Raw genomic sequence first — 24,857 nt, forward strand, 5'->3', positions numbered from 1 at the left:
CCAGCAAGTGTTGAATGCCAGTCAAAAGTGATTTAAAAATAAAAGGTTGCAATCAGTAAAGGCAGCTTGAATGAACCGTGTAACATCAAGATCGAGGCTGAGAGATGCTGTATGCAGCAATCTGACACTACAGACCCTTATATTACCATCACCTTAAATTCCCAAAATCCAGCGCAATCTGCTCCTCATTTTATTGAGAGTAAATAACAAATGCTGCAGGTTTTCTCTAGAAGCTTTAATTATTTCCAGCAGTGGGGAGAAGCTTATATTGTCTGGCTCCTGACATCATTAGCGTGTGACTGACATTGAAAAACATCCAATGAAAGAACCTGTATCAACTTCCCAACAATCACCGAGTCACCTTGAAATAATCAATTGCATGATTTAACGTGTACAAAGCAGCTTTTATGTAAAAATGCATATAAAACACATGCAAATGAGTCCAATTTCCATGCTATGAACCCCACAAAGCATCCATCCATAGTGAACCAAGTAAATTATGGTTGGCGTACACTTGAAAGAAATGATTTATAAAGCTGCAGGGAATGACAACATTTCCCAAATGTTTGATAATTTTTAAAAAAATGATTAAAGTTAAAAAATTGAATACAAGTGCACACTGACAGGAAAAATAGATTGTCAGAGCTTTTACATCTATGCAAGGTGAAAGAAGGTAACAAAAATTAACGTTGACCCCTTAGATGCTGGGGCAAGGAAATTAGTGATGGAGAATCCTAAAATGGAAGAAACGTTAATAAGTGCTTTGTTTCTTTATGCATAGTTGAAGACTTGAAAAGCATACTTAAAGTAGAAGGTAACTAAGGTCAAAAGAATACAGAACTTAATTAAAACAGCAAAGATAAAGTGTTAGATGATCTGATAAAATCTCCTAGACCTTATACTCTACACCCTAGGGTCCAATCGGATTGGAAAACAGCAGATATAGCACCATGATTTGAGAAAGGAGAAAGGGGAGAAATGATGAATTATAAGCCTGTAGTTCAATCGTCGGGAAATTGCTGGAATCCATTATTAAGGAAGTGATAACAGGACATTTAGCATAATAAGATTAGGCAGAGACAACATGGTTTTTCTGAAAGGGAAGTCATGTTTAACAAATTTATTCAAATTCTCTAAGGATGTAACTATGGATAAGGGCACATAAGGCAGAGTCAGTGGATGAAGGGTATTTGTATTTTCAAAAGGCCACATGAAAGATGACTGTACAAAACAAAGGCTCATGGGAATGAAATAATAAATTAGCACAGACAGAGAATTAGTACACTGGCAGAAAACAGACAGCGGGATAAGTGGGTCATTTTCAAGTTGGCAAGCTGTTACTGGTGAAATGCCTCAGGGATCAGTGCTGGGGGCACAGCTTTTGACAATATATGTTAACAACTTAGATGAAGGGGCTCAGTGTAATGTATCGAGTCTTGCTGATGGAACAAAGATCGATGGGGAATAAGTTATGAAGAGGATACAATAGAGTCTACAAACTGAGTGGATAAATTGATGACAGATGGAGTATAGCATTAGGAAATATGAGGTTATCCACTTTGGGAAAAATAACATTAAGTAGAAGCGTGTTTTAATTGTGTGAGACTATTAAATTCTGTGCACTCATAGGGACATGGATGTCCTTGTGAGAAGTATAGCAAATAATTAAGGTGGCTTGAGAACTGTGTACAGTTTAGGTCTCCTAGCTTAAGAAGTGGTATACTTGAATTTGAAGCAATACAGCAAAGGTCCTCTGGACAGTCCCATCACGCAAACCAGCCTCCAATCCATTGTCTCTGTCTACATTTCCCACTCTCTCAGAAAAGCAGCCAACGTAATCAAGGAACCCTCCCACCCCGGTCATTCTCTCTTCTCCACCTCACCCCCTGCCCCCTCATCAGGCAGAAGATACAAAAGCTTGAAAGCACATACCACCAGGCTCAAGGACAGCTCTATCCCACTGTTATAAGACTCTTGAACGAACCTCTCATATGCTAAAGATGAACTCTTGATCTCTCAATCTAACTTGCCATGGCCCTTGCACTTTATTTGTCTACTTGCACTGTAGTTTCTCTGTAACTGTAACGCTATATTCTATATTCTGTTTTTTTTAGTAACTTGATGTACTTATTTATGGCATGATCTATCTGGATGGCATGCAAAGAAAAGTCTTTAACTTGATCTCAGTACACATGACAATAATTAACCAATGTTCAATATTCAATGGTATGAAGGGGTTGTCATTCAGAAGATGATTATATAGACTCTGGATTTTAGAAGAGTAAGCGAAGCTTTCATTGAAACATGTAGGATTCTAATTGTTCTTGCCAGGGTAGATGTGTTGAGAACATTTCCCTGATGGGAGCCCTAGAAACGTGGGACAGTGAGATGAGGAAGAATTTCTACTCTCAGATTGTGCGAGTCTTTGAAATTCTTCACGGAAGAACATTGTGGCATCGTGATTAACAAATATGTCCAAAGCTAGGAGAGATTTTTGGATTATCAGGAAATAAAGGGTTATGCAAGTCGGGCATTTGAAGCTAAATTTAACATCAGGCATTACTTAGTTGGACAGTGGAGCAAGTTGATGGGTTCATTTTGCGTTCTGCTCTTGGTTCTTAGGCTCCTTTGTGTTTTTCAATCTCCTTCATTTGAAGGAGCAACATGTTCCCATGATGCACTGTCATACATTTAATAATAATTGTTGAATTAATTTCTTTTCACCAGTTCATTAACAGCATATGCCTGGAACCATTTGTGTGATGATCCATTGTGCAGTGGCATAGCAGGTAGTGCTGCTGTCTCACAGCTCGAGCAACCCCGGTTCAATCCTGACCTCCGGTGTTGTCTGTGTGGAGTTTGCATGTTCTCCCTGTGATTGTGTAGGTTTCTCCCCAGGTGCTCTGGTTTCCTCCCACATCCCAATGACATGTGGGTTGGTAAGTCACTTGGCCCTAGTGTGTGGTAGAATCTGGGGGATGTTGATGAGAATTGAGGAGAATAAAATGGGATCAGAAATGAGTGGTTGATGCACAGGAATGTAAGAAGCTGCAGAGAGTAGTGGACTTAGCCCAATACATCACGGGCACATCCCTCCCCACCATCTGTAGTATCTGTAGAGACTTATTCGACCACCATAGTATCATCCAGACCTTAGGGATTAAGAAACATCATCCTGGAACTGCTTACCTTGACATCTTTGTGTGCCATAAGGACGGCAAAGTTCGTCAGATGATTGCAGGAGCATGTGGTGTGAGTCCTGTTCGACCCCAGCATTCTGCAGCCCTGTGTGGACCAGTACCCCGTCATTGTGCGTTTAGAGTAGCTCCAGAAAGAACAGTTCGGATTAAAATTGTTTTGGAGCTGAAACAAAAATAAATAAAATCTTTTAAACTACAGTTAGTATAATCTCTCCCTCACTCCCCACAGCCAGCCAACATACTTGTTACCCTAGTTGAGAAGCAATCTGCTATGTGTCACACACTCCATGTTGAAGCTAAAACATTCAGATAGATATCAAGATCTCTCTATTTCCAAATTAGTTCTTTGGTTTTGATTAATTTCAACCCATAACTAAAATCAACTCTGACAACCATCTGCTTCATTTGCAATTCAGTGCAATCAATTTAACAATTTCTGCCAATGGTACAGTCCCCTGACCCCTTTGACAATGCCAACAGAACACAGAAAGAGAACTGTAAGTTGCCACCTCTGCTATTGGACCTTACTTTTTTTTAATATTACTTGAAAAGTACACTAGTTAGCTCAAGGTTTTGACAAGGGTGAATGGAGATCGAGGCATCCTGAAGTTAGAAGCACAGATTACCGAGCAAATCTTCTATCCTGCTTTTATAAGACTATTGAGTAGACCTTTTGTACGACAAAGATGAACTCTTGATCTCTCAGTTTACCTTTTCATTGCCCTTGCATCTTATTTGTCCACCTGCACTGCACTTCTCTGTAACTGTAACACTATATTCTGCATTCTGTTATTGCTTTTCCCTTGTACTACCTCGATGTACTTATGTTGTGAAATGATCTGTATAGATGGCACACATACAAAGCTTTTCAGTGTATCTCGGTATATGTGACAAAAATCAATCACTAATGACTAAATAATAAACCAATTACCAAATCACCAACTTCTTTGAAGGCAATACAGATCAAGGAGAGCAAAACTTGTTGTGATATGGCAAAGTTAGAAGTTCTGCAAAATTTGGAAAATTTCTATACAAGGAAAAATTGATCTTAAACTAAAAAATCATGGATTGGGAATAAACTGCATGGAGATCTCCAGTGGCTGACAGTGATAAAGGCACAGGGATGGCTGAGTGAAGGATGTAGTGAAGTAGGGTTCCACATGCAATATGACTGGTAGCCAAGTTCCTTAACTGCATCAGTAGTCTGATTACCTATTAATAAACCTTTCCAAGAGTACAATGGGAGAGCCAAGGGGCAGGTATACCTGCCCAATTACATTTTAACTATGCTAAATCCTTGAAATCATTTGTGCTTTTGAATAAAAAAAGGATGAAATAAACCCTTCGACTCAGAAGGGGAATCGGAGGTCTCCATCAAGCAAAAAGCGGGGCCCAAAACGTAAAAGGGAAGAACCACTGCTGAGCGAGCAACTGGAATAGGTAGCCCCAAGAGAGAATGCCATTACTTCTGGTTTTTGACCCAGGGTGTGTTGACATCTGTAGGAGCCAAATCCCTTTTTAAAATACACTCTGCTTAATAATGTTACCTCATTTAATCTCTCCTATGCATTGTTCCTGAATCATGGAGTGGTAGAGTGGATAAATTGACCCCATTTGGTCAGGACCAATTTCAGTTGTCCACCAAGGGTTCTCTTTTAGAACATGGAACTTAGAACAGTACAGCACAGGAACAGGCCCTTCAGCCCACCATGTTGTGCCCAACTAATTAAACTAATAACGTCAAATTAAACTAATCCCTTTCACTTTAAACATGCTTCGTATCCCTCTAATCCCTGCATATTCATGTCCATATCTAAAAACGTCTTAAAACACCTCCATCATATCTGCCTCCACTGCCACCTTTCAGGCACCCACCCCTCTCTGCATACAAAACTTGTCCCTCTCAGTTTAAATGCATGCCTCTAGTATTGGATATTTCGATCCTGGGGAAAAGATACTGGCTGTCTACTCTGTCTATGCCCCTCATAATTTTTTAATGTTCTGTCAGATCTCCTCTCAGCCTCTGCCGCTCCAGAGAAAACAACCCTCATTTGTCCAACCTCTCCTTATAGCACATGCCCTCTAATCCAGGCTGCATTCTGGTAATCCTCTTCTGCAAAGCCTCCACATCCTTCCTGTAATGTGGCGACCAGAAATGAACATCCTTTGGAACATTCCGAAAAAGGGGTCAAGTCACTGAAGCTTGTGACTAAATGAGACATCTGCAAACTGATAGCAAAAACCTATTGGACATGATAAAACTGACATGATCTCACTGGGGGAGACAAATTTTAAGCAACACTAATTGATCTGAAAAAATTGGATAAAATCTTCTAAACACATATGCACAATTCAGAACCCGGTTTAAACATCTGTTGTTAAAGAATTGATACAGTTCCATTGCAATCCCACATGAATGACCTGACAACTAGACAACTCTCTGCATGAACTCTTAACTCTTCCTTGACCAATCAGATGGATCCTTATGTAGTCAAGAAAACCTCTCAAGTGGTTGACATAGCACAAAGGCCAGGACAGCTTTATAGATATTTTAAATAGCTTTAAATAATTCTGGCAAATAAACAAGGCACAACAGATCTCCATCTACTCTGTCACTGTACCTCACCAGCTGCTTTTCACTCTTGTGGGTTAACGTTGACAGATTTGCAATACTGGACAATGGGTAGTAAAGATTTCATGAATAAGTTGAAGTCAAACTGACACAAGGTGGAAGTAAAAATATTCTACTGACAACCTTATCCCTCCCCCTACAAAAGCACCGATCATTCAAACATTGTGCAAAATGATCTTCCGCATGAGTGGTTGACTGGTTTAACGAGCAGGCTGGGATCTTGAGTGTAAGAAGACACTGACTCAGACTGGCAGAGGAAGACACACAGGGACACACACACACACACACAAACAATGAGTTGATTTCTACACTCACATCGATGTGTTTTAAGGTGAAAACGACAGGTGCTGCCAGATAGATCCGGTTGCTTTCTTTGTTTATTGCTGCAGAAACAACCTGTGAATTGACTATAACAGTGTGATTGGTTGACATCGCTTCACTTCCAAGTTTAAAGCTGGCATTCTCTGTAGAAAGGTAACTTCCCAGGTTATTGTAGAGAACAAAAGCCAATCTTATCTCACCTGCAATAAAGGGATAATGCATTTTATCATTACTGATGTTTCAAAAGAACTGGAAGAGCAGTAATTATACAAAGGCAGATACTCTTAACTCTACCCCTTTCAGTTATTCCATTATTGTCACTTTAGCATTTCTTTTTTTTAGTACTTCAGACTGCACTACTATCTTTACACCATTATGCTGTTTTGCGCTCAAGATATTTATTGCTGTATTTGTATTTATTATTACCATGTAATGTTTACTCTGTGAGCTTCATGCAAACAATGAACTTCATTGCACCCTGGTGTATATGACAATAAACTAATCTAATCTAATCTAGATATGTAGAAAGTAATTGTAAAATGAAAACAGAAAATACTGGAAACACTCAGCAGGTCAGGTAGCATCTCTGAGAGAGAAATGGAGGTGTCAAAGAAACAGAGAATGTGTCAGCAATCCAAAATGTTAACTCTTTGTCTTCCTGACCTGCTGAGTATTTCGATCATTTTACATCAAATTTCAAGCATCTACAATTGTTTGCTTTTTAAAGGACTAATCGTGCTTTCCTGAAAGACTACAGGCAGGGTAGTTTGACCATTTCAAATGCTTAAGTTTCAGGAACACTGAATTTTCTTTAAAGTCAATTAAAAAAAAGTTGCACATTAATGCTATGTCAGTCCAATTTTCAGAATCTAAAGCTCTGTAAAGTAAACCCTGTGATACACACTCAAAAGGAGCCGCCGATCACGACAACAAGATTGCCGAAACTGTGTATTTAATTTATACTCATGTGAACAACACTGATACAATATTTGGCCTCATCCACATGCGTGTATCATTTTCAAGGGCAACATATCAGCAGCCATCCTTTGAGTGCCACAGGATAATTTTAGCATTAATTAAAACTGCCTAATTGCAATCCTTCAGTTCACTGAAAAAACACTGAACAAAAACAATGGGAGGCCCTGTCATCTTTGGCATTCCTGATATTCTATTTGAGAATCTGTGGACATTTAAAATAAATTGTTTCACAAACTTTCCAACTGTGAAATGGACTCAAAAATCAAACCCTAAACTGAAGCACCTGCATGTAGATTTAGCTCTATTCAGAAATACTCCATTACATTTTTTTAATATAATTCTAGGTGCATACTTTTGATTGGAGACAAGATGGGTGGCGAACAGTTATAATCTTTTCTTTGGGCTGAAGTTTCATCTTCAACATGTTGGAGGGTTGCTTGCTTCTTATAGAACCATTTGATTTTCATTTCACTAAAATTAATGGAATTAAAATCTGGGTTCTGGAACAGCCAGGCAATCTCCTCCATCAGAATAATGAACGGTTAAGTGAAAACAAAGATCTGTACCAGACATCATGTTTTGTACTAAAATATATGAATGAAAATTAACCACAAAAAAAACACTTATGTTCTTATTAAAGACAAATTATGAAAAACTTGTTGATTTGTTCAGGGGACTGACAGATTAAATTACTGGCTCACTGTCAGGCTTGTGAGTCATGGCAATACCAGACAGCATTGTGAAGTAATTGTGCAGCAAATAGTGTATAAAATAATCTTGATATATCAAAATTTTCCAATGAAATTACACAAATTGCAGTAGGTAATTCAGAAGGTAATATTCTAATAAACTGAAATTGCAGTTTTTAAATGTGATCACCATACAAACTTTAATTATAAACTGAAGGAAATATAGAAATAAATTAACTGCAGAACACGTTAGCTGAGTAATGTGCTGCTTTTGCAAATCTGATAGAATTTCATAACATTATTTTTCAACAAATAAATAAATTTTTTTAAAAGTTAAACCAGGGTTGTTGGAGAGCTATGGTTGCACATTAAACTATTACTATTTTTGTGGTATTTTGAAAAAAATCCTTATTTTCCCCTATTAAAGTCTGTGGTAGATGCAGTGTCTTGAATGAATTGGTTAAAATCCAATATTTGGTGTCCCTCCATCCACCCCCTTCCCAGTTTGCTTCAGAGTATGTACTGAAGGAGGGGCGTCTCATTCCAAAGCAAGTCTCGGATTTGATGCCGTAAATTAAATTATCACCAGTGCAAACACCCGGGACAAGGCTGTGACATGGGATCACGTGGTGACAGTTGGGATAGCAATGTCCTTTTGCTACCGACACGATCCTTTACCCCCTGCCCAGCTCCCATTCAGCACGGTGCATGGCTGCAATGAAGAAGACTCTCCTCCCTCAAATAGAGTCATGGGGTCAAAGAGAGATACAGCACGGAAACAGGCCCTTCAGCCCACTAAATCCACCCAGATCAAAAAACCACACGTCTACACCAATCCTACTTTAATCCCACTTTTTTTTCATTCTTCCCACAATCTTATCAGTATCTCCCACATTCAACCACTCACCAACATAGGGGCAATTTACAGCAGCCAATTAACCTCCCAACCCCATTGTCTTTGGGATGTGGATCACCCGGGAGGGAACCCACATGGTCAGAGGGTAGAACATGCAAACTCCACACAGACAGCACCCGAGCTCAGGATTGAACCGGGGTTTCTGGAGCTATGAGGCAATTGCTCTGCCAGCTGCACCACTATGCTGCAAATGTTTTAACTTTGGCCAGTGCTGTTCAGTCCCATTTTGGCACACGAAGAATCAAGAATCTCTAATCCTGACTGTGACGTTTCAAGCCGAGACTTACCATTGCGGCCATTCTTTTTCAGAGTACTTGCCGAAAGCTGGATGGAATTCCCATTTATTCCATTTTGTGGAAATTGCAAATCTTCCAATGATCCATCTGTGCTCAATCGTGCAACCTCCAACACTAAAGTCGCCAAGAGAGCACAAAACAAGTGATTAGTTGATCAGTCTTGAGGTAGCCGAACAGTTTCCACATCAATCACAGAAGTTCCATTTGTTTGTTCAATCTTGTCAATGGAGTGGTCAGGAGCATTTGGTTAAAAGGAGCAAGCATACTCCAATCTTGGCTGGTTTCTGAAGTGTCGAACACAGCACAGAAAGAGATCATTTGACCTAATCGACCCGCGCCAGCATTTATGGCTCGCTATAGCTTCCTCCCATACTTCCTCATCCAATTCCATCAGCATAAACCAGTGATCTCTTCTCCCTTAAGATAATTTCCCTCTAATATTGGATGTTTCCCTCCAATACATCTGGACTGTTCACCTCAAATCTCATGAGGAAGCCTCTGTTTCATGCAGACAATGGTTAGGTCATGCACTGCCACAGGGTAGTAGTGGAAGCCAATTCAATTTTAGTGTTCAGACAGGAGCTGGGTAAATATCTGAAAGGAAAGAGATTTCAAGGCTATGGGAAAATGGCGGGGGATTGGGACTAACTGGATCGCTGCTATACAGGGCTCTTGTGGACCTACTGGGCCAAATGTCCTCTTCCCATGTTGTGATTTACCATTGTAGTGGTAGATAAGAAATTCAAGCCTGTCAGTCTTTACACTCTCTAGCCATGTGTGGTGTAGTTTTAAAAGGTGGCCAAGAATTTTTTCATCCAGATGATCACAGGTGTCGTTGCCTAAGGAATATCGAACAGTGTAACCACAGGGAACCTGCAGAGTGAGCTTTTATGAACTGCCTGCAATAAGTATGCAAAGCAATGCAAGTCTTTCTGAACTATCTCCTGAGAGGTCTTTTATCAATAAATTCAATGGGCCAGAGCTGCTACCACCAGGCAAGCCAACCACACTCGCTTCTGATGCAAGTACCAATTATAATCTTTCCTTTTACAGATCTCCCAATATCAACTTGCAAGTACTGTTGCCCTGATCTTAGAACGGCGCAGGCTCTTGCATGAGGGAATGCATAACATGGGCTTTCCTGGCTGTCGATATTGTCAGGGATTATAGATGTTTCTGAATGTCAGGAACATACAAAAGCTATTGAAAATCAAGTGAACAATCACATTATTTAAACATAGTTAAGGAGTTAAATCGTTTAAAATCCTTAAACATTTGGAAAGGTAAAAATAAGTTTTAAAACATACAAATTACCTCTCCTTATTTTATCCTTTGCAGCAGTTCTTCTCTATTCAAATGAATGGCACCAAATGAACCTAGTGCAGATTCATGGGACAAATTCCTCAGCGTAACCACTGGGGAACTGTAGCAGGTTCATGCTGCACCACTGGACTCCAAAGTTGAATGCCACCTGGACATTTTCCGTGGAATTTGATGAGCATTTTCTGTCTATCTTGTAACATGCTGGTAAATCTTCTCTGCACCCTTTCCAGTACAGTCATATCTTTATTAGAAACATTTATATAATGTTATATGAATTGCTGGAGTTGCAGAAAAGTTTGACCAGTAACTCAAACATTTTTCCTCCAGTGTGTCTGAGGAAATTTCTGCACTTCTGAATTCCTGGACACTCATCGGTGGTAAATGCCAGGAGTCTGACAGAGAAATGTCAGCACTTTCCAGCAGGTTGGTAAAACAGTTAGATATATCAAGTTCCAGTTGCATTACTTTTTATGTTTGTTTGGACACGAAGATACACTGGAGGAAAAATGTTTGAGTCGCTGGTCAAACTTTTCTGCAACTCCAGCAATTCATATAACACTATATAGATGTTTCTAATAAAGATATGACTGTACTGGAAAGGGTGCAGAGGAGATTTACCAGCATGTTACAAGATAAACAGAAAATGCTGGGAACAACTAGCGGGTCAGGAAACATCAGTCAAAAGAGAAACATAGTTAACAGTTTCGATCAAAGACTCTTCATCAGAACTGTTAACTCTATCTCCTCAGGGGCTTCCCGACCTGCTGAGTGTTTCCAGTGTTCACCTTTTTCATTTCAGATTTCCAGCATCTGCAGTTTTTTGGGGACACTTTCTGGAATCTGGAGCAAAAAACAAACTTCTGGAGGAACTCAGCAGGGTTGAGCAGCATCTGTGGAGGCAGAGGGATGGTCTCTTCACATCCACTGATGCTGCTTGACCCGCTGAGTTCCTCCAGTGGTTTGCTTTTGATTTTCATTGACAAAGATGTTGCCGAGAATGGAAAGCTGTAAGCTGTGTGGAAAAATTGGATAAGCCAGAATTATTTTCTTTGGAACAGAGGAGGCTGAGAGGATACAATGAAGGTGTGCAAAATCATGAGGGCCATAGATAGAGTGAGTGGGAAGCACCCACTTCCTTCTGCAAAAGGATAAAATACAGGGAACGGAGAGGGATTAGAGAGGAGGAAATGTCCTTTTTTTAAAACAGTGAGAGTGATGGGGCTGTGGAATTCTGCACGACTGGGTGGTGGAGGCAGAAACCTCATCACATTGAAATATAGAGGAACAGGCCCTTTGGCCCACCATGTTGTGCTGAACTAATTAAGCTAATGACACCTAATTAAACTGATCCCTTCTTTATCGGGAAACTACAGTCAGTGCGAATCGGTAGTAACATCTCCTCACTGACAATCAACACAAGCGCACCTCAAGTATGCATGCTTGGCCCTCTGCTCTACTCTCTCTACACTCATGACTGCGTGACTAGGCACAGCTCAAACGCCATCTATAAATTCACTGTCATTGGCAAATCTCAGATGGTGATGAGAAGGCATACAGGAGTGAGATAGATCGGCTGGTTGAGTGGTGTCGCAACAACAACCTTGCACTCAACATCAGCAAGACCAAGGAATTAATTGTGGACTTCAGGAAGGGGAGGTTGGGAGAACACACTCATTGAGGGGTCAGTGGTGGGAAGGGTGAGCAGCTTCAAGTTCCTGGGTGTCAACATCTCAGAGAACCTATCTTGGGCCCAACACATTGATGCAATCATGAAGAAGGTAGGCCAGTGGCTCTACTTCATTAGGAGTTTGAGGAGATTTGGTACGTCACCAAAGACTCTTGCAAATTTCTACAGGTGTACGGTGGAGAGCATTCTGACTGGTTGCATCATCGCCTAGTATGGAGGCTCCAATGTGCAGGATCGCAAGAGGCTGCAGAGGGTTGTAGACTCAGCCAGCTCCATCACAGGCACAACCCAACCCGCCATCAAGGACATGTTCAAGAGGAAGTGTCTCAAGAAGTCGGCAACCATCATTAAGGACCCTCACCATCCAGGACATGCCCTCTGCACATTACTAGCATCACGGAGCAGGTAAAAGAGCCTGAAGTCCCATACTCAACATATCAGGAACAGCTTCTTACGTTCCACCATCAGATTTCATGAACACTAACTCATTATTCCTCTTTTGCACCATTTATGTATAGTAATTTTTACGTCTTGCACTGTACTGCTGCCGCAAAACAAGTTTCATGATGTATGTCAGTGATAATAAACCCAATTCTGATTCTGCCTGCACAAGGTCCATATCCCTCCATTCTCTGCATATTCATGTGCCTATCTACGAGTCTCTTAAGCACCTCTATTGTACCTGCTTCCACCACCACCCATGGCAGTGCATTCCAGGCATCCACCACTCCATGTAAAAAAAAATTTACCCTGCACATTTCCTTTGAAACATTCCCCCCTCACTTTAAATGCATGGCCTCTAGTATTAGAGATTTCGACCCTTAGGAAAAGATCCCAGCTGTCTATCTACGCCTCTCATAACTTAATAAACTTCTATAAGTCCCCTCTCAGCCTAAGCCACTCCAGAGAAAACAACCCTAGTTGGTCCATGCAGTATATGGGTGTGCATTTAAAGAACTGTGACCTGCAGGGTTACAGTCGCAGCAGTAGAAGGTGGGATCAGGCTGTGCAAATAACTTCTACAACCATTGCAGGCATGATGGGCCACACATTTTCCCATTGTAATAACTTCAAGTAAATCTTATTGTCAAACTGACATTTCTCAGTCGTTTTAACCATCAAAATGACTGCACTTACGTATATTTTCTGTATTTTCTCGCACTATGTCTGTCTTGAGTAAGTTGTCGGCAAGGACAAAGGCTCCCTGCTCCACGGTGTCAAGTAACATGGTGGCAGCTCGCAGCTGATCATTTGTCATCAGGTCTTTCCAAGCATCCAGAGCTTGTGGTTGCAGGAGATTGTTGACTGTTTCCACCATGGCCTGCAGATCAGGAGAAAGAACGGTACAGGGTTTTTACAGCCCACCTCAGGGCAGGCATGAATTTATGTAAAATGCAACAGTACACCCATGGGAGGTATGGAGTGAAAGACAAATGAGGCCTCACAAAGACAGGAGGATAATCCTTGCTACTCTTGACTGCCCCTCAAGCCCTCAACACGGCACGAAAGCAGCATTGTATTTTAGAACAATGCATCGGAGACAATGGTCTTTTTACACAGGTTCAGATCAGACACATGCACAGAAGACTTCATGCATTAATCCAGTTCTTATGGTGTTTACAATCAATAAATACCGAGGGACTGAAAACAATCTTCTTGCATTGAGTGTTTAGGATAAAAGACAATTCTTAATCTGAATTAGATTCCGCAGGCTAACAAAAAGGAACATTGCTTTAATTTTGTTCAAGGTAAGAAGCCATTGCCTTGGATCCAGTTATCATCATGGTGCAGATAGATTGGCTGGACTGTTGATATTTGCTGTGGAACAATTTGACGTTTCCATTAAATAGTGCTATTTCATCCTGAGGACCAGAGTGATACATTGTCAGCATTTTAACACCATTTCAGTTTCCTTCAGTGAAGGGCATATCAAATGCAAGTCAAGAATGTGATACCAACAGAAAGGAAAATATCAGTTGAACATCTTAATAAGCAGAAATGGCTCAATTTTCTTATCAGTCAGATTTCACAATGGAAGAGCGATGTTTCTCAGCACATTATATTCAAGTGTATGCAGACAGCCATTTCCTCAAAGCCTGTGTGCATCATATTACTTTGCATTCTAAAATTCACTCAGGCCCATGTGATTTGAACACCTTTCAACTGCCCCTTTTATTTTCTGCTTCATGTCAACGTGGATATAAAAATGATCTAATTGTTTTAGTAACGTTGTTAATGAAGTCACAGATGTTGTTGGCTTATTGATGCAAAAGGAACAGAAATGTTTATGAAGCATGTTTTCTCACCATGATATAACAGAAAGGATAATTGAACGAAAAAAAATATATTCTGGCCAAACGATCCATTTTGCTTAAATGGAAGGATCCAATACCCCCTACTACTTGTCAATGGTTATCTCAAACTATATCATGTTTAAACTTGGAAAAAATTAGGATTGGTACTGTTGATCCTTCGCTTAAATTTGAGGAAGTTTGGAGTCCATTTATTCAATATTTTCACATGATATAGATCCCCTTATAATAACTTTTCAACTTAGAGGAACGGAGTTGATGACATAATATTGCTCTGTTTCTATTGAGAAATTTTAGTCCAGTTTTTTTTGTTTTTTTTTGAATTTTTTTTAGCTTAGTTTGGTTTGATATATTGTCTATAATTTTTCTTACTGTTTTGGGTTTTTTTTCTTTTTTTATATTTTATAATAAATCTTTTTCTTTCATATTATATTCATTCACTAACAGATCATTGGATCTACAGATTGTTTTTTACACTCTATTGTTCTTTATGATTATCCATGTCATGATTGTTCTCCTGATCTCTTTGTATTACATTTATAAACATTGATATATTAATCTGTATTAATTTGAAAATTAATAAAAAGATTGAAAAAGAAAGAAAAAAATATATTCTGGATGAGCAAAGCCTTGGTTGAATTCAAGTTAACACTGGAAAACATTGTTTTTTACACATTGAGTGGACAAAAGCAGACACCAAATCAATGAAAACACTGGGGTGGGTAACTGAGATTTTAAGCACTGCCTTAAAGCAGGAGAGAGTGAGGTGGTTTAGGATTGGAACCATTGAACTCAGGGACAAAGTGGATGAAGAGGCACCTCTAAAGGACAGAGGAAGCATATATGCCGGAAGCTGCAGTTTTTGGGACAGAACAGACGTTGTTTGGAAGCTTGTCTGTTGTCACTGTGGAAACCTGGGAAGTGCAGCTACTAATTCATACACCATAGTGCCACAAAGGGCATTGTGATGACGGCCAGAAAATCTGCTATCAGTCAAGTCAGTATGCTGGTAAAAATTGGCCAGGGTATCGAGTGTATCCACTTGCTCACCTTCAAGAAAGTGCTGCAACATCTTGAGAAGACAGATGGAGCCTTCATTAAGGTGTTAGCTTAAAGAACGCAACTACAATCAAATTAGGGACTTCATTTCAGTTTGGAACCCGGGTTTCTGGAGTGGAAGTTAAACCCACAATTTGGTAACGCAGAGCAACGGCTGACCTACAACGAATATCTAAACATCAGGACATGTGCCTGTGCCATGATCGAACACTCTTGGTCTCAAATTCTCCACCTTGATAGTGCAGGGGAGATTCACAGACCTATGCAACTATTGTGTCACAGGTATGGCCAGCTGACCATAACTGAAGTCACACTTCTGCTACTCAAAAATGAGCCATTCCCCTATTAATTTTATTAGACTGATTAAAAGCAAATTGATCAAATACCAAAAAGGGGAAAATAGCAGGAAAATAAAATCAGAAAATGGCTTAGTTCCATTCCCATCTCATCTCAAATCGTCACAACGAACTATGAATTACTCTGCTCCTAAGTTCTCCATTGGAAGATCAGTTGCCTGAAATTTACTTCAATAACTAACAATTGTACTCCCCAAATGGATCACATCACCACTCCCTCAAGTTTTCCAAAGGCAACTTTTGCTTTCAGCTCCCAAATCCCAAGCCCTTTTTGCCTGACCTACTTCCTTCACACCAAACGTATGATATGAACATGTCAGTCACATAATGAGCGAGAGACACAGAAAAAAAAGGAGACACGCATGGCCAGATACATTTACACAAACTTTGAGATAGAAACAAGAAAAAAAGTTAGCCATGCCATAAAGAGGAAAATAAAAGTTAATTTGAAAGATTTTTTTTGTTTCCACGAACGGTGCCCGACACAGATTATATTGAATAATAGTCCTGAAATCATAAAAATTGCATTTTCTTGAAATGACCTTGAGAAAGGCCATTGGAAATTCGCTAGTACTGATGAAAGAACCTCATCTTAAAAATTGGATGGCATGACATAACATTTTTAGGTGCTACACAATCCAATTTCAATGAAAAATAAAACGTTAATAAAATCAATAACTTTGGATATGGATAGCAGAATTGGCTGCTTTCGTGTGCATGATACATAACACATTGAGAAACTATGCAACGCACGCCTGGATCCCTCTCCTGGATTTTTCCCCACAGGTAAAGCAGATTTTCAGCTTGCCTCAGAACCCAGTATCTACTCAACTCAAAGAGGATCTCCAAATAGGTCCCAGGCTGTTTCGGCAACCCAACTCAGCTGGGTCCCCTTGGAGTCACTTACTGACCTGATTCCCATTTGGGCATCCCCACTCTATCCCTCCTACATTATTGGACCATCACTTCTCCAAAGTGTACCTAACTCCCCAGCACCTGCACCCATGCTCATGTCCCCAGCATTCAATCTCAACACTCTGTTTACTCCCATCCCCCAACTCTCAAATGTTGTCCCAATTTCTGATCACAACCCCTATACTCCATTGTAGCCCCTGACCATGACTTCCACCCACCAACACCGCTGGGTTGTTTTGAAGGTCCTTGTCTATTGTTGGAGTGTACTTTTAAGGACTGATGGATGGTACTAATTATTGGAACAATTTAACCAAAGCGAAAGTAGAATGGACAAATAAGAAGGGCCCATTCAATTGGGCTGTTCTCTTCAGACCGCCACTGTCACCCGTTTTTGTTGCTTTCAAACTTTCTATCTTCCTATAATCCTTCAGAGCTCTGACAATCCACCATTTGTTCCAGCATTCCCAAATGGTCATTCACAATTTCAACATCACCCACCTGCTCCTCTCTCCTAGCAACGAATCCTTGCCACGATCCTGTTCCTGACCCTCCCCACTTACTAAATTAAAAACACAAAGTGCTGGAAATATTCAGTGAGTCAAGCAGCATCTGTGGAGAGAAAAACAGAATCGAGATTTCAGGTCGAAGACCCTCTGTCAGAACTGAAGCAGTGTTCTGCCGAAGGGCTTTCAACCTAAAGCATTAACTGTTTCTCTCTCCACAGATGCTGTCTGACCCGCTGAGTGTTTCCCAGTATTTTCTGTTTTCATTTCAGGTTTTCAGCATCTGCACTTTTTTGATCTGAATTACCTTTTTGATCATTGTTTTAAAACATTATGCACTAATTGGTTGACCCATTCCCTGTTTTACCAAGATTTTCTATCCACTGCAAATTAAGTTATTTTCTATTGTTTAGTATTGATTGCTCCTTTGCATTAGGAAGGTAGGGAAGTTCCCCAGAGGTACGTCGACTCAAATCATCCACATCAACTGGTACACTTCTTTACACCTATGGCTAAAAGATCAAAAGCTAAAGGATATTGGAAAATGTGCGTTGCTCATAAAAAGGAAAAGATATAGGGGATACCAGAAGGAGTTTATCATAATCTCTTGTTCAGGTTCCTACTTCTGCACAGTTCACTCCATATTTTTGTGCATTTAAATAAGAGTCAATTAATCCTTTTCTCTCCTCAGCTAACTGAAGGGCACTGGGACTCTGTACAATAGACGATCAGGAAAAGCCTGACAGAGTGGTACCTGTGAAGGAAATCAGTATGTCTTTCTCCATTTGAGCAAGGACAGAGATGTCTAATCGCTGCAAAGGACCAGAGGGAAAACCAGAAATTAGCAACCCTGGCAGTCTGAAGATAACTCCTAAATGGGTAATTGGTCCGCATGAACATAATGGGCTGAAGGGTCTGTGTCTGTGCTGTCGATAAGAATCAAACTGAAAGACTTGACTTGTCCATTCTAATTTCCTGTTCAGTTGAACTGCTACAGTAATTAGTATATTGTTCACTATTATTTCCAACATATTTACAGTAGATTAGAATATATAAAACAAATCAGCAGTGTTAACAAATTGGCCTGACATTTTTTCTGTGCTGGGAAAGGCAAGTTAAAGCAGTTATGTGCTAAGTTTTGTGCAATGCCACAGAAACCAAATTGGATTGTGCTCAAGCACAAATGAAAGAGCAGCAAGGCTTTTAAGGCTTTTCCACCGTTGGCTTCTCTAGGGGTAGACAGTGGACAGATATTGCACTAAGTCAGGCCGCATTCAATTCTGGTTGCCCCATTATAGGATGGATGTGGAGGCTTTGGAGAGGGTGCAGAAGAGGTTTACCAGGATGCTGCCTGGATTAGAGGGTATGTGCTATAAGGAGAGGTTGGGTAAACGAGGGTTGTTTTCTCTGGAGCGGCGGAGGTTGAGGGGAGACCTGACAGAAGTTTATAAAATTACGAGAGACGCAGATAGTGAAGACAGATGGTTTTCTTTTTCCCAGGGTTGAAAACTTCAATACCAAAGAATATGCATTTAAGGTGAGAGGGGGAAAGTTCAAAGGAGATGTGCAGGGCAGGTAATTTTTCTTTTTCCACAGAGAGTGATTGGTGCCTGGAATGGGCTGCCAGGTGGTGGAGGCAGATACAAAAGAGGCATGCAAGGGGGGGATGGAAACCAGGATGTTTGAATACAAGATGTTAGGGTAAAGGAGGAGGTTTACAGAAACAAGTCCAAGACAGTGTGCAGTGAGGATGGCAAGGAGGACAGGCAAGTGAAAAGTCAGGATAATTTGCTGAACAATAGAAGTATAACAAAATCAATAGCAGATACCGGACTAAATGTACTATATTTAAATGCACGTAGCATTAGGAATAAAGTGGATGACCTAGTGGCACAACTACAGATTAATAAATATGACATTGTGGCAATCACCGAGTCATGGCTTTATGACGGATGTGATTGGGAACTAAATGTCCAGGGGTACACAGTGTATAGGAAGGATAGGAAGGTAGGCAGAAGGGGTGGTGTGGCCATGATGGTTAGTAATGGTATAAAATCAATAGAAAGGAAGGACATTGGGTTAGAAGAGGTGGAATCCTTATGGGTGGAGCTAAGAAATAGCAAGGGTAAAAGGACAATAATAGCACTTATATATAGGCCCCCTAATAGCAGTCAGGAAGTGGACTATAAGTTGCAGTTAGAAATAGAAAAAGTGTGTCAGAGTGACAACATTAAGATAATTATGGGGGATTTTAACATGAAGGTGGACTGGGAAATCCAACAAGGCAGTAGATCTCAGGAGAGTGAGTTTGTGGAATGTCTACGGGACAGCTTTTTGAAGCAACTTGTTGATGAGCCCACCAGGGGATCGGCTATTTTGGATTGGGTGCTGTGTAACGAACCAGAGGTGATTAGGGAACTAAAGGTAAAGGAACTATTAGGAACTAGTGATCACAATATGATTGAGTTCAGTTTCAAATTTGAGAAGGAGAAGCTGATAACTGGTGTATTGATACTTCAGTGGAACAAAGGAAATTACAGTGGTATGAGAGAGGAGCTGGCCCAAATTGATTGGAAGAGTAAGCTAGCTGGAGGGACGGCAGAGCAGAAATGGATGGAATTTCTACAAGAAATAAGGAAAATGCAGGATAGATATATTCCAAGAAAAAGGTTTTAAATGGAAAAAAGGCACAAATGTGGATAACGAGAGAGGTGAAGGCTAAAATAAAAGCAAAAAGGAGGGCATAAAAGGAAGCAAAAATTAGTGGGAAAACAGAAGACCGGGAAACTTTTAAAAACCTGCAGAAAGAAACTAGGAAGGTCATTAGGAAAGAAAAGATGAATTATGAAAGGAAGTTGGCAGATAACATTCGAAAGGATACTAAGAGTTTTTATAAATATATAAGGAGCAAAAGAGAGACACGGGTTGATATAGGACCAATCAATAATGGTGTGGGAGAGATTATAATGGATGATAAAGAGATGGCAGAGGAACTAAATGAATATTTTGCATCAATCTTCACTGTGGAGGACATCAGCAATATACCGGATAGTCAGGGGTCTCAAGGAATGGAACCGAGTTCAGTTAAGATTACTAGAGAGAAGGTGCTAGGAAAGCTAAATGGATTAAAGACTGATAAGTTTCCTGGACCGGATGAGATGCATCCCTCGGTTCTGAAGGAGGAGGCTTTAGAGATAGCGGAGGCATTGGTGATAATTTTCCAGGAATCGATAGACTCTGGCATGGTTCTGGAGGACTGGAGGGTCGCAAATGTAGTTCCGCTTATAAGGAAGGTTGGAGGCAGCATAAAGGAAATTACAGACGTATTAGTCTGACGTCGGTGATGGGAAAGTTATTAGAATCGATCCTCAGTGATGAGGTTATGGAATACCTAGAGGTGCAAGGCAAGATAGATCCAAGCCAACATGGTTTCGTGAAGGGAAGATCCTGCCTGACCAACCAATTGGATAAGGGAGAGGTGGTAGATGTTGTGTATTTAGACTTTCAAAAGGCCTTCAACAAGGTGCCGCACAAGAGACATTAGTAAGATGAGAGGTCATGGAATTACAGGTAGGATAACTGAATGGGTGGAGCAGTGGTTGGTTGGCAGAAAGCAAAGGGTGGGAATAAAAGGATCCTGTTCTGGTTGGCTACCGGTTACTAGTGGTGTTCCGCAGGGGTCGGTGTTGGGGCCGCTTCTTTTTATCCTATACATTAACGATTTGGATGATGGAGTAAATGGTTTTGTGGCTAAGTTTGCGGATGACACCAAGATAGGTGGACGAGCAGAGAGTATTGAGGAGACAGGAAGGTTGCAGAGAGACCTACATAGCTTAGGAGGATGGGCAAGGAAATGGCAGATGAGATTCAATGTTGAGAAATGTGCAGTTGTACACTTTGGAAACAGAAATAAACGGGCAGATTATTAGCTAGAAGGGGAGAAAATTCAAAGTACAGAAGTACAAAGGGACATGGGGGTACTCGTGCAGGATACCCTAAAGGTTAACCACCAGGTTGGATCAGTGGTAAGGAAAGCGAATGCTATGTTGGCATTCATTTCGAGAGGTATAGTGTATAAAAGTAAGGAAGTGTTGATGAGGCTTTACGGGGCACTAGTGAGGCCTCACTTGGAATACTGTGTACAGGTTTGGGCCCCATATCTTAGAAAGGATGTGCTGATGTTGGAGAGGGTTCAGAGGAGATTTACGAGGATGATTCCCGGGCTTACATATGATGAGCGTTTGTCGACTCTTGGACTGTACTCACTAGAGGACAGAAGAATGAGAGGGGACCTCATAGAAACATTTAAAATGTTGAAAGGACTGGACAGAGTAGATGTGACCAAGCTGTTTCCCTTGGTAGGTGAGTCCAGGACCAGGGGGCACAATCTTAGAATTAGAGGGTACAGGTTTAAAACAGAGATGAGGAGAAATTTATTTAGCCAGAGGGTAGCGAATTTATGGAATTCTTTGCCATGTACAGCAGTGGAAGCCAGATCATTGGAGGCGTTTAAGGAGGAGATAGATAGATATCTAATTAGTCAAGGTATCAAGGGATACGGGGATAAGGCTGGAAATTGGGGTTAGAATAGTTTTTTTTGCTCATGGAGCAGACTTCCCCTCCCCCTCCATTTCTCTTTTCTTTTTCCCCTTTTCTTTGGAGCAGACTCGATGGGCCGAATGGCCTACTTCTGCTCCCTTGTCATGTGATCCTGTGATCTCTTCGATAAGCACATGAATATGCAGAGAATGGAGGGATATGGACCTTGTTCAGGCAGAAGGGATTAGGTGTCATTAGCTTAATTAATTCAGCACAAGATGGTGGGCCAAAGGGCCTGTTCCTGTGCTGTACTATTCTATGTTCTAAGCAGGCAGAGCTAATGGGAGTCCAACAAAAGTGGACCGACCTGCAGATTGATGGATGCCTTGGACACCCCAATCAGAAAAAAACTTTTCATGTAGCGTACAAAAAGGTTGCACTGGCCAATTTCAGGGTACAGCAACACAGGTCTTATTCTTCAAGCTCACTTTTGTTCCCTTTTTACAAATTTAGCAGCGGAAGGATAAACAACTCACTTGACATTTAGTACAATGTGATGTTTCATAAAACAAGCTCAGACACTGATGTAAAACCTCTGGCAAAGTATTTTGTGTTTGACTTTAATGCTGTTTCTTCCATAATGATCCATCATTCCAGTTATCTCAGTATCCACCGTGTTCACTGCCAGTTTATTCCAATCAGTCTAATCAAGATGTCAAGTCAAATATGGCCTAAGAGGTTGGTATCAGAAGTCAAAAGAGCAAAGTTCATTAGATTCAAAAAGTTGCTTGTGGTACAGCAGAGAACTCCTTGACAAAGGAAATTTCATCCTTATTCATTCATCTTTCTTTTAGCATTCAAATGATTTTGGTTGAGCACATCAGATGAGAAAATTAGGTAAATGCAGAAGCACAAAGCAACAAAGGTGTGTGTATGTCTGTGTCTGTGTGTGTCTGCCTTCCTATCAGATTCCATTATCTCCAGTCCTTTGTCACCTCCACCTATCACCTCCCCTCCTCCACCTGCCCATCACCTCTCCTCAGCTGGATCCCCCTTGCCAGCTGTTGCTCCACCCCTTTCCTTCACCTCTTTATACTCACTATCACCCCTCAGTCCTTCAGTCCAGATGGAGGGTCTTGACCTGAAACGTCGACTGTCCATTTCCCTTCACAGATGCTGCCTGACCAGCTGAGTTCCTCCAGCATCTTGTTTTTTTTTCCTGTCTGTGTGTGAACGTGTTTGTGTGCATGTACACAACATTTACAGGTACTTGGCACACTTTGCCCAATGCCAGTGAGTAACCATCAGAATTCCTCATACATAAGGGGTTTAGTGAGCTCAGATGCCACCCAAATTGGCTTTGCTTTCAGCCAGAGAGGCCACGTCCAGGAAGAGATATTGTGAATGGTGCCAACTTCAGTTTTAAAACAACCCTTTCAGTTCAGTTTGAGATAATAAGGTTGCTTTTGATGTTTTTCCAGACATAGACTTTTAGTTTAATGCATCATTGTACAAGCAAGCAGTCATTGACTGGAAGACTGTCTCCAGCTGCTCCCAGAAGGATCCACCTGTGGGGCAGAGTGACAATTCCTAAAATGGGTTAGATGACAAAATGGTAGCACAGAGGTCAAGCAAAGCAAGTGTTATCAAAATGTGGTCCCGCACATTAACACTGCTAGTTAGCTCAGAAGAAGAGACACTAGGTGGTAAATAAAAGCTCCTTAAAATTGGGGACGTGTCAGAGGCTAAGATGCAAAAAAAAAATTGGGTCAGGAACAGACTAGGGGAAAACCATTCACTTATTATTATAAAAGAGAATTTGCTCGGAGGAAGTGGGCTGATCATTTAATTATTGCATAAGAATTTCTATCTTCATTTAACTGACATTTCTTCACAGCCAGGGGATTTCCAGACCTGGGAAAGTCACTCATTGAGACAAGGCTTTTGTTTGTGGGCCAGGAAGTGCCCTTCTCTCTTGGTGGACAATCAGCTACCCTGTAAACTGTCCAGCCCAGTTCTTCTCTCCTTCTGACCTGTACCCCAAATGACCAAGCCACTCATCATCCACGAGCCCATGATCTGGACCTGGACAACTCCCAGTAAGACCAACACCAGAGTTCCATCCTCTCCAAGTCCACTCTATCCAGGCCTTTTGGTATTCGGTAGGTTTCAATGAGATCCCCCCTCATTCTTCTGAACTCCATCAAGTACAGGCCCAGAGCCATCAAACCCTTCTCATACGTCAAACCCTTCATTCCTGGGATCATTCTTGTGAACCTCCTCTGGAGTATCTCCAGGGCCAGTACATCTTTCCTTAGATATGGGGCCCAAAATTGCTCACAATATTCCAAATGGTCTCCCCAGAGTAGAGATGGTGGCTGTAGATCCCAGCTGAAATCATCAGAGAAACAGAGCTACATCATTCCCTCATGGAACCAGCTCCCTGTCCCAGTCACTGCCTGCATTCGGCTCTACCTTAGTGTGAAAAGACCATTCACGATCCTCGGCAGAGTTTTGTGCTATCAGCTCGGGAGAAGCCACAAAGACTGGCATTTGTGAGGTACCCTGTGCTTATCTAAAGAGACTCCATGCAATTAACCTTCTAATATTAAAGCAATTACAACTAACTCGTGAGCAAATAAAGAATGCGAGGTAATTTCCCTACAGGTACTGTACCATAAAAATTTCATTTTCGCACCAATTTTCACATATAAAAAAGTCGTGCTTTGCAACATGGTGCCTGGTAACAGCAGGCTACCTCAATGGGAAACTGCACACAGTGACAGTTGGGCTGCTGTGAATAGGATTTTTTGTTGCTTCTGTAATAGCTCATGCTACGGGAGTGCAGCCATTACCAAGGGCAGTGACATGCAGAGAAAGGACTGCTTAGAGGAAGAGAAAACAAACACCTTCTGTCTAATTCTATAAGCGAACTTACACAGCAACGAAATTAAGGCAGATAATTTAAGCAGACAGTAAGCCTCAGGGGAACACAGAGCTCAGGAGAAATGCCACCATACAAATGGGTACTTAAATGGTGAAAAGACTAAATAGAAAAAAACCATGGCTAGGTTTACCTTAACGTAGGCTCTGCAAGATCGTTCTCGTTTCTGAAGCTGAATCCAGAGAGC

General features: G+C 41.0%; 1 protein-coding gene across 2 annotated transcripts in view; it reads right to left on the minus strand.

The window, feature by feature from the left end:
- Positions 1-24,857, minus strand: part of adgrl3.1 (adhesion G protein-coupled receptor L3.1) — a 506,938-nt gene that overhangs the window by 73,612 nt on the left and 408,469 nt on the right. The window contains exons 10-14 of one of the 2 annotated variants that reach the window (XM_052019288.1): positions 24,804-24,842; positions 13,180-13,363; positions 9,024-9,146; positions 6,148-6,353; positions 3,190-3,363 (exon numbers count right to left, since the gene is read on the minus strand). In XM_052019288.1, coding sequence (XP_051875248.1) covers positions 3,190-3,363; positions 6,148-6,353; positions 9,024-9,146; positions 13,180-13,363; positions 24,804-24,842 — 726 coding nt within the window. The remainder of the gene's footprint in view (positions 1-3,189; positions 3,364-6,147; positions 6,354-9,023; positions 9,147-13,179; positions 13,364-24,803; positions 24,843-24,857) is intronic. The other variant, XM_052019286.1, reaches the window with a different exon arrangement.

This window comes from Pristis pectinata, chromosome 7 (genome assembly GCF_009764475.1).
Source record: "Pristis pectinata isolate sPriPec2 chromosome 7, sPriPec2.1.pri, whole genome shotgun sequence".
Classification (NCBI taxonomy): domain Eukaryota; kingdom Metazoa; phylum Chordata; class Chondrichthyes; order Rhinopristiformes; family Pristidae; genus Pristis; species Pristis pectinata.